We start from the raw sequence: 10,696 nt of genomic DNA on the forward strand, positions 1-10,696 counted from the left end.
TCCAAGTTGTTTGTGTTCTTGTTGGGCTTGTAAATGGGCTCCAAACTTCCAAAAGTCTTCTTGGGCCCAAGAGTGAAATTTATGGGCTTAATGGGCTTGAATCCCATGATGGGCCGGTGAGGCCCAACAAGCCCAAAATTTGGTCCAAGGCCCAAATCCACCAATTCTTGCATCTTCAATTTTTACAAAATGTATCCTAATACATATTTTTCTAAAACAAAGAAAATGCAACTAATCTATTTATTACATACCAACTTATGAATAAATAAATTACACAAGCCTAAAATATGAATTATTACAACCATATTGAATAATAAATATAACCAACATACACATAACAACAATCAACACATCCAAGGTCTCGGTTTCGGTTATGACACATCCAAACATACCAAATGTTCTAAGCATGCAACCTAAGCAACCAATGCCTAAATACATCAAAAAAAGGCAGCCCCCCCCCCCAAAGGAGGCTACGGCTCAACCCCCCCCCCCCCCCCAAAATTTTGCAATTTTGATATTTTCAACATCCAAATGTTAGTAATGGTTTCCTAAGATCTTTGCATGCATGTCAAGATCTTACAAAACCATGAGGGGTAAAATCCACCAAAATTTCGGACCCCTTTTCACCCATGAAAAAACCGAAATCTATGAACATGCAAGGAGCATAAGTCCTTGTAACCGGCTCTTGATGCCATTGTTGGGTTTTATACAAGCTTATCAAAGTTCAAGTTAACCATTTTAACAAGAAAACGCAACGGAAGCTTAGATTTTAAAACTTGTTATGAACATACCATTATGTTAAAATTAAAACCCAATGAAACAAGGATCAATATTACAAGAACAATATGCTCACAAAATGTAAATGTACCTCCTTATACCTTATAGGATGATGTAGGTTGTTGAAGGGGATGATGGATGAAAGGCAAGCCTCCAAAGAAGAAAACCTCAAGAGAGTGATACCCCAAGCCTTTTGCAACAACACCAAGTTATTTGCTAGGATTCTTGAACACCAAAACAAGCTCACCAAGCTCTCCCAAAATGCCAAGGTTGGCCGTGAGTTTTAGGAGAGGGAAGGAGAGAGTTTTTGATTCAAAACTTGAATTCAAAATGGAGAGAGGAGTGATGCTTTGCATGTGTTGTGATTGGAGATGTATAAAGGAGATGTCAACACAAAAGGACAAAATAATAAATGGACAAACCATCCACCCACATGGGGTGGCCGGTTTTGTTATTTTTTTTTTTTTTTTTTTTTTTTTTTTTTTTTTTTGTTTTAACATTTAAATATCTCCATCTCTTATTTTATAAAACTCATTTTTATAAAATGCACATACATTTATGTAATTATTTAACCAATTAAATAATTAATTTATATAAACAAATTATCCAGATAATTTATTTAAATCCTCAAGTGTGTTTGTTTAGAAAACCAATTTTCTAAACACGTAGTGTTCGGTATTCGTTTAAATGATCAAATCATTAAAAGAATACATTTGGTGTTGTCTAGCTTGTTATTGGGTATGACCCGACTTGGATCAAACACAGTTAGCCACATTAATATAAATATGTGTCTCGGGCATACGTAATTCCAACATAAACGACGTATCCCAGGTGGAATACTCGTATCAGCTTGAACACCCTCATCATTAATTACCTTCACGTCCTCCTCTACTTCCAAAGCATCCATCTCTTCATCATTCAAACCCAATTTTAAAGAAATTTTATCATGAGACAGGGCAAAGTCCACAAACTCACCCTTATCGATCTAATCAGCATTAATAGAGCTCATCACGATCCCCTTCTCATAATCCATAAATAGTATCGTGTTGGCTTTGATCGACTCGATAAGAGTGACATTGGTAGTATCTTGATAAACTACCATTTGTCGATCATCACCAACACTAACACCACTAGTACCAGCAGCAGACAAACCCTGACCTTCTTTCGGCTAACTAACACCAGAACTAGCCACATCAGGATATGTCTTTATCATTATTCTTTAATTTCTTCAAAGCATCATCTTTACATGTCAATTGAAGAATGAGTTCCTCATATTCTTTTATCCCCCCTCCCTTGAGCCTGTAACAAGCTCACGGAGTTCCCATGTCTCTTTCTGATAAAAAGATATAGCTTAACCAATCATTTTTGATTCATCAGCATTTTATCTTGTTGATGACGATCGGCAGCCATTTGATTCTCTTGAAGGTGAATCAAACTCAACAACATGTTAATTTGTTGAGCAAGTGTTAAGGTATGAAAAGTAGGAGGTACAAGCTATACCGGACCTTGTGGATGAGTAACCCTCATAAATGATAAGGCCGGAGGCTATATCGGTGTAAGTGCACGATTTTGTCGTCTGGAGTCTTTGTAATCGCTATGTAATTTATTATTATCTTAATGGGTAATTTAGTAATTATAAGTCCCATAAGTTATGTATGGATCATTCGTTAAGGATGTTTAATGAATGAGACCAATCATGTTTATTATTGTTCATTCGTTAAGGATGTTTAACGAATGAACGTTAATCATTATTATTACATGTCCATTCATTAAGGATGTTTAACGAATGGACCTTAGTCATTATATATTGTAACCATTCGTCATGGAATGTTAAAGAATGGGTTATAGCGAATGAGTCATTCGCTATACCATTTTGGTTATTTATGTAATGATGACGAATGAAGGCATTTCATTACGGAATGTGTAACGAATGGCATTCCTCTTTTATATATTGGTTGTTCAGCCTAAGATTAATTTAAGTGTTCATAACGTAACTTCCCCCTTGATGTTACTCTGTCCGATTATGCACTCAACACTTAGTTAATCTATTAATCACATACGTATATCATATAACTATATACTGTGATTCAATAAATATTTCCGAATCAATTGATTGAATCTCTCCATAAATGTTGTGTTCAACAAGTGGTATCAGAGCAACTACAAGGTTAGATTATGTATGTGATTTACGGAATTCAATGGTAAATTGATTGTTTAACTCACTATTATATTGGTAAGTTTAGATCTGAAGTTTATCTTATCAAATTTAGCTCAATTAGCATGATGAGATGTTAGTTTGATGCTAAATTGACTGTAACTGGTTTCGGATTTGGTTATGTGTTCTTTGTGTTGATTGAATTGAGTTATTACGTGATTTTGGAATGGATTTGGATTAATTGGGGTAGTTACGAAAACAGAGGGTTCTGTTTTGAGGTTTATTGGACCGTAGTCTGGTTTGGATCGTTATTGAGTATTTGGATTGTTTTGGATTTGTCTGCGGGACGATAACGAGTTGTTTAAGCTATGGTTTGTGCAATATAATTAGGTATTGATATAGAAATCCATGGATTTGTGATTGTCTGTTTTGTTCTTTGAATCTAGAAACCTTCCAGATCTTGAAACTTGTTTGAAGATTTAAGGATTCATATGATCATTCGTTCTAATGTATCTGGGCATTCATTATACGTTTAATGCTCATTCTTTATTAAAGTATAACTAGTTTGTGCCACATGTTAAGTTTATTACAACAGAATAACAAACTCATTCGGTACTGTAGTTGATTTGTTATCAAATATTCTTCATTTAAAGCTCATTCGTCATCCAATCAACATTCATTCGTCACAGTAACTCATTCACTACAAAGTCACCTCATTCGGAAATCTTTTGTCATACCATTCATCAACCCATCCGTCAATCATTCGTCATACCAGTAGTCAACCCATTCGTCAACCTATTCGTCAATCATTCGTCATACCATTCGTCAACCCATTCGTCTGCTATTCGTGTTACTCATTCATCGCTACTCATTTGTCATAATCATTTGTAACTGTTCATCACTCGTCACCAACCATCCATCATTCACCTTCCGTTCGTTACAGAGTTTTCATTTTAAACCTTTAAGTTTGATTAAACTTTTATTTGTTTAAGATGGCTGGTTATTATGCACTGGCTTCTCAGAACGTGTTGATGCCGTAAATGTTACATCTCGATGCTGAGATTGGATCTCATACAAAATGTCCACGTTTAATGAAATTTAGTGATTTTACTAAATGGGAACCACGTTTCAGAGCACATCTAGGTCTGTACACCCTGATGGTTCACGATATCTTGATGATGTATACACTGTTCCTATGATTGGTAGTGAAACTAATGGGTGATGTGGTATAAAATAAATGTATTATTAAATAAATTTTCCTTACACTTTTAAGTGTTTAATTGAATATTATTCATTATTGGTTCATATTTATAGTCTCTTAACATATGAAAGGATTCTACATAATAATAATAATAAAAGATAGATGATAATAACAATAGTAAACTTACATATAATAATATACATCAAAATAGTCACGTGCAAGTCAAGTTCTTGAGATTTAATACTTATTATTATCATTATTATATTGTAGGCATATCACTATTAATAATTCTCACAGCCCAATGAATTGAAGAATATGGCGGGCTTTGTTTAACCCTAAAAAAAGGGTATCTAGAAGAAAAGAAGAATATAAGAGATGATTATTATTATTATTATTATTATTATTATTATTATTATTATTATTGTTGTTGTTGTTGTTAAAAGGACGAGAGGTTTTGGGGGAGCCGCAGACCACAACAACCTCCAGACATTATTATTGTTATTCTTGTTGGAGGTTTGTTAGACGAGAGGCACAACAGCAAACGAAAGAAGAAGAATATTATTATTAAAGCAAGAAGGTCACTTTTGATTTATTATTAAATGAGTCAAATTGTTTATTTTATTTTTTCTTCGTTCTTGAACTTGGTTATTGGCTAAAACCCTTTTAGTTACTTAGGCTTGGATGATGTTTTGTTGGTTGTTTTGGACTTGTCGGTTTACGGGTTTTGTTTTTGGGATTTTTTTTAATTAAAAGTTTTGATCATATTTATTAGATGTGTCTCATGCATATTTATTTTTAATTTCTGTCTAAATGAATGTGTCACATGATACTTTATTGATTGTCTTTCGATTATAGGTTGCATGTTAGGGTTTTTTACTGTGTGTTTGCAACTTGTTTATGGTTTATTGAGCTCATTTACCATAGAAACTGATTTATGGCATATTATTAGAAGTTTATATTTTTACTAGCTTAAATATCTGATGGGTGATAAGTTGTCGGGGTTGTCTGTGTTGTTAGGGTTTTAGGTTAAATTATCTGACATGAGGTTTGCGTATTTTTGCATTAATTTCATTGTTTACCCCTGTCTTTTAGACTGTTCAAAAACCACCCCGTGTACTTAGGTGCATTTAGATAGTGAAACCGACGAGTTAGCTATTTTCTAGGGTAATCAATCATAGTTGGTGAACTGACAGGTGAACCAATAAGATGGTGTTTTTATATGTCTAATATTTTTTTAGGTGACACCTTGAGAGTGATTAAGGATCCATTAAGTTTCCTAGAGCTTCATAATTTAGATTCCCAGTTCCCATAGCATTTTCCTGTAACGGATAAAAGCCCGAGTCGTCACAATTTGGATTCTTGCCTAGGTAACTCTTGCTCTCATTTGAATTTACAAACGTTTTTATTCTGTAATTTAATTCTCTAGTTTACTTTAATTTAATTAAATAATTAGTTTAATTAATTATTAGTTATTAAAATAAAATAAATAAAAATCTAAAAATATTCTTTTCTTAATTATTAAATTAGTTAGCTTTTAGAACTAGTCTCGTCAATTAAATAAGTGTCTCTAGGGTTCGATATTTCCGGTCTTCCCATAGCTATTCTACACCCGATAGGTTCACTTGCCTGTTGCTAGTGGTTTTGTTTTGGGTATTCTAGGTTTTTATTACTCGTTGTGCTTGGTCATTATTTGCTAAAATTTTATATACCACTTTGCGCACATCAAGTTTTTGGCGCCGTTGCCGGAGACACTTGGTAATAGCGAACTAGTTTCTATTTGCCTTTTGTTTGTTTTTAGTTTTAGTTTATTTTAGTTAATTAATTAGTTTTATTTTATTATTTAATTGCTGTTGATTGCTATCTCTACCTTAATTGTAACTTGTGTGCTCTAGGGATAAGCTTGGGTCCTTACTCTTTACTTGTTTTTCAGCGTATTTGACGTACACGTTCACTAGGACAACCAGAGTTCACTGCTTCAGACGAACCCGAGAGAGATTTTGGTGAGCGCCGTAGGGAGTTTCGAGAGATTGCACGTGCACTACGCGAAAGCAAGTTACACGTTTTTTAATCCACTTTAGATATGGGTAACGATAACCCCCCTAGGCGTACGGTTTAATCGAGAGCGATTGAGGGAGTTATGGGGAGACGGTCTGCTATCACACGTCCGGCGATGCCCGATGCTAATAATTGGTAGATTCCGACCAACGTCATGAATTCCAACACTAATTCTGCCCCATTTCACGGAGTTGAAAACGAGGACGCGCCTGGCCATCTGAACAAATTCACTCGTATTTGCAACACTTTCAATATTGCCAACGTCACTCGTGCTTCTATCTGCCTTCATCTTTTTCCATTTTCTCTAGAGGGTCGTGCTTCATCGTGGTTGGAAAACCTTCCCCCTGGGTCCATCACTACATGGGATGAGCTTCAAGCTGAATTCCTTAAGAAGAAATTTCGGCCATCTAAAGCCTCGCGATTTCGTGATCAGATCTGTTCCTTTCGCATGGAACCTGACGAGCCATACCCTTGGGCTTGGGAAAGGTTCCATAATCTGCTTAGTAGATGTCCCCAACATGGTCTACTCGAATGGGCTGTAGTCAAGAAATTCTATAACGGGATGACCTTTGAGATGCATAAGAGATTCAATACGTCAGTTGGAGGAAACATGTTAGAGAAGCTGGATATAGATGAGTGTGAGTCGTTGTTTGAGAGTTTCGCCCTAGCCGAGCAGCAGGAGCCGTCTGCCCGAGGTACTTCTAGAACCACCACCTCTTCCGCTCGAGGCATCTATCAGGTCTCGGATGATACTAGCATCGCGACTGCCTTAGAAGCAATGCAGAAGGATATCCGAGAGTTGAAGAAGATCGCTCAGAAATGCGAAATCTGTCGCGGAGGGCACGATACAGTTGATTGTCCGGTCGATCAACGGGAGAAGGTGGACTACTTGGGTAATCAGAGTCGGGGAGCAAATGCCTACGGTAACTCAGGATGGAGAAATAACTCCAACTATGATTGGAGGTCGGGAGGTAATGCTCAGGGTTTTCAGCAGAGGCAGGAGTAGGTTAGTGACCGAGAGGCAGCTGGAAGTTCGAGTGTAGGGAAGAGTAGCGGTATGGATCAGGATCTTAAAGAGCTTCTAACTAAGAAATCCACCATGCTTTCTCACCTTATTGACAGAGATAATAACACACAGCAGAGACTAGTTGAGCACGACACACTATTGAAAAACTAGCAATCGTCAATTTTGGAGATGTCACGAAAGGTGGATGAGATGATGAAGCAGATGCTACCTAATAAAAAGGTCAGAGCATTTCAGGGAAGCACTAAGCTTAATCCGAAGGCACAGTTAAAGGCAGTGACCACCCGTAGTGGCAGAGGAGGTGATCGAGAGCATTTATCGGCAGATGATGAAGAGCCGGTGGACGAGGAGATAGAGATAGAGACTCCAGTGAGGACGCACAAAAGGCGAGTACCAGCAAGTACCGCGTCAGACGGTGAGTCTCCTGCAGAGAAAGTTGTTGAGAAGAAGATTGAAGATAAGAAGAGTCCCGAAGTCGATCTTACTCGTGTTCCGTATCCAGCTCGTCTTTTGTGGCAGAAGTATACGTAGGAATATGGACATTTCTTGGACACGTTTAAACAGCTAAAAATCAATCTTCCGTTTGTCAAGGCACTCTAGCATATGCCTAAATTTGCCAAATTCTTAAAAGATCTTCTTTCGAATAAGAAGAAGCTGGAGGGGCTTTTGACAGTATGTTTAAATTAAGGATGCTCTGCGGTAGTCCAGAACAAGCTGCCGGAGAAATTAGCAGACCCGGGAAACTTCACAATTCTGTGTTTGTTTGGCAGCTCGACTGAGAGCTACGCGTTGGCCGATTTAGCTTCTAGCATAAATCTAATGCCATATTCTCTCTATAAAAAGCTAGACCTTGGCGAGCCAGTCACGACACACATGAGTTTATCCTTGGCCGACCATTCGGTCAAATATCCGCGGGGAATCGTGGAAAACGTACTCGTTTAAGTCGATAAATTCGTTTTCCCCGTGGATTTTGTTATTCTCGACTTGGAGGCTGACGATCAGGTCCCACTCATTTTGGGACGACCCTTCCTGCGTACTGCTAAAGCGTTTATTGGAGTCTTCGACGGCAAAATTGCACTTCGTGTAGGGGAGGAGAACGTCACCATCGATGTCGTTAAATCGATGAGAAACTCCAGTAGTCAGGACGACTCCGTTTACTTTCTTGACACGTTCATATCTCAGTTCGAGCGATGTCTTGAATACATCTATGGAGTAGATTTGCTCAATCAGGAGGACGAGGTTGATGTTCCCCATGAGCACGACCTGAGCATTCTTGTTAGCTCACCTCTTGAATACCTCGACGTGTTCACGGTTGCCGATAGCATCGAGGGACTGAAGGAGAGACTATCGATTGAGGCACCACCGTCCCTCGAGCTTAAAGAGCTACCTCCTCATTTGGAGTACGCTTTCTTGGACGGTTACGCCGATCTACCCATCATCATTTCTTCTCAGTTGACGGATGATGAGAAATCGAGGTTGGTTGATGTGCTCAAGGCATAGAAGCAGGCTATTACATGGAAACTCATGGACATTCAGGGCATCAGCCCGAACTTTTGCATGCACAGGATACTCATGGAGGATGAATACAAGTCTGTAATCCAACCTCAGAGGAGGCTCAACCCTAACATGTCGGAGGTGGTCAAAAAGGAGGTTGTCAAACTCCTCGACGTAGGCCTGATATATCTCATATCCGATTCTTCATGGGTGATTCCCGTTCAGGTCGTCCCTAAAAAGGGAGGGACGACAGTTGTCACTAACGAACGTAACGAGCTTATTCCTACTAGGACAGTCACAGGTTAGCGGGTGTGCATCAACTATAGTAGGCTTAACGACACTACTAGGAAAGACCACTTTCCTCTTCCGTTCATTGATCAGATGTTGGAGCGTCTGTCGGGACGACAGTTTTACTGTTTTCTTGATGGATTTTCAGGTTATTTCTAGATCCTGGTCGCAAATGAGGATAGGAAAAGACCACTTTTACATGCCCATACAGTACCTTCGCGTACAAACGTATGCCTTTCGGGTTATGCTCCGGCTACTTTCCAGCATTGCATGGTAGCGATATTCCAGGACATGATCGAGAGTTCCATGGAGGTTTTCATGGACGATTTTTCGGTATATGGGGACTCATTCGAACAATTTCTTTCTAATCTTGAAAAGATGATGAAGAGGTGCATAGAGACTAAGTTGATGTTGAACTGGGAAAAGTGCCACTTTATGGTGTAACACCCCGTAACCGCAGCGGAAACGTAAACGGGATGCAACAGACACCTCTGATATCAACCACATTGTTTATAAAGAAAACTGAATACATTAATATACTTCAAATTACATTATCTCGTATTTCATTACCGTCTAGGTGATACACACATCATACCATACGATACATAATTCTATGTAATATAATCTATCCTAACATCCCACATGCAAATCTTACACACATCAAGCACTTAGCACGTAAGCAATCACTTCATCTTAGTTGTACCTGAAAAGCATGTGAGAAAACGGGTCAACTACGAATAGTTGGTGAGTTTCACAATTTGAGTAAACCTTGATAAATCAATATCATAATATAATATTATCTGGGAACACTGTTAACCCAGTACTGTATCCTTTCCGGGGGCAATGTTAACCCAGAAACACCTGTTTGGACATCTAGGTACACTGTTAACCCAGTACTGTACCCATTCCGGGGGCAATGTTAACCCAGAAACACTTCTAGGGACATCTGGGGACACTGTTAACCCAGTACTGTACCCATTCCGTACGATTCCCGTACAATCAAATATTTATAAATACACGCAAATCCATGCGTTCAGTATGTACTTAAACATTTCAATAGTAACATGCACCCGCCCCGGGAAAATATTTGAAAACAATTCAGAAAAAGGGGCTCGTAAAACTCACCTTAGCACATGCAAGCAGGTAACAACAATCATTATCAGTTAACACGTCCAATCTGTAATATGATCCCTACGATCGTTACTATACACTCATTATTAATATAACTTTAACCAAGTTAACCGGTACATCTGGGGACACTGTTAACCCAGCACTGTACCCGTTCTGGGGGCAATGTTAACCCAGAAACACTTCTCCGGACTCAGATTGTGATATCGTTTAGAGTTCAATGGTCAAAATTATTATTAGTCGTTTTTCCCGTTTTGCGTGCCTAGCACGGTTATCCGTTTTTACGTTCCAAAAATGAGTTTGGTCACACACTACCCGAAAATAGTTGTTGACTGATAATTTAGTTAAATTTGTGAAATTAGAGCTCGGTTTAGACGCCCCGTTTGGCCGCGGGACCCGTTTCCGTCTTTAGCGCACCGGAAACTGTTAAATCGTTAAAAATTACCCAAATCATCCGAATTATTTTCGGATGATTTATTTTTACTTGTTTAACTCAGTTATTTGAAAATAGTTCATTTTTAAGGTTCTTATACACCAGTCAGCTCGTCTACTCTAACTTTGCTGGTTTACGCGT

General features: G+C 38.3%; 1 protein-coding gene across 1 annotated transcript; it reads left to right on the forward strand.

Annotated features, from left to right (window-relative positions):
- The first annotated feature begins 6,342 nt into the window (after positions 1-6,342).
- Positions 6,343-7,194, forward strand: LOC143622546 (uncharacterized). Its single transcript, XM_077093659.1, has one exon. It carries the CDS (start codon positions 6,343-6,345, stop codon positions 7,192-7,194), a length of 852 nt encoding a protein of 283 aa, XP_076949774.1.
- Positions 7,195-10,696: the final 3,502 nt, after the last annotated feature.

Source organism: Bidens hawaiensis, unplaced genomic scaffold, assembly GCF_021521415.1.
Source record: "Bidens hawaiensis isolate Kalapana, Puna unplaced genomic scaffold, B.hawaiensis_p1.1 tig00003217_1, whole genome shotgun sequence".
In the NCBI taxonomy this organism is placed as follows: domain Eukaryota; kingdom Viridiplantae; phylum Streptophyta; class Magnoliopsida; order Asterales; family Asteraceae; genus Bidens; species Bidens hawaiensis.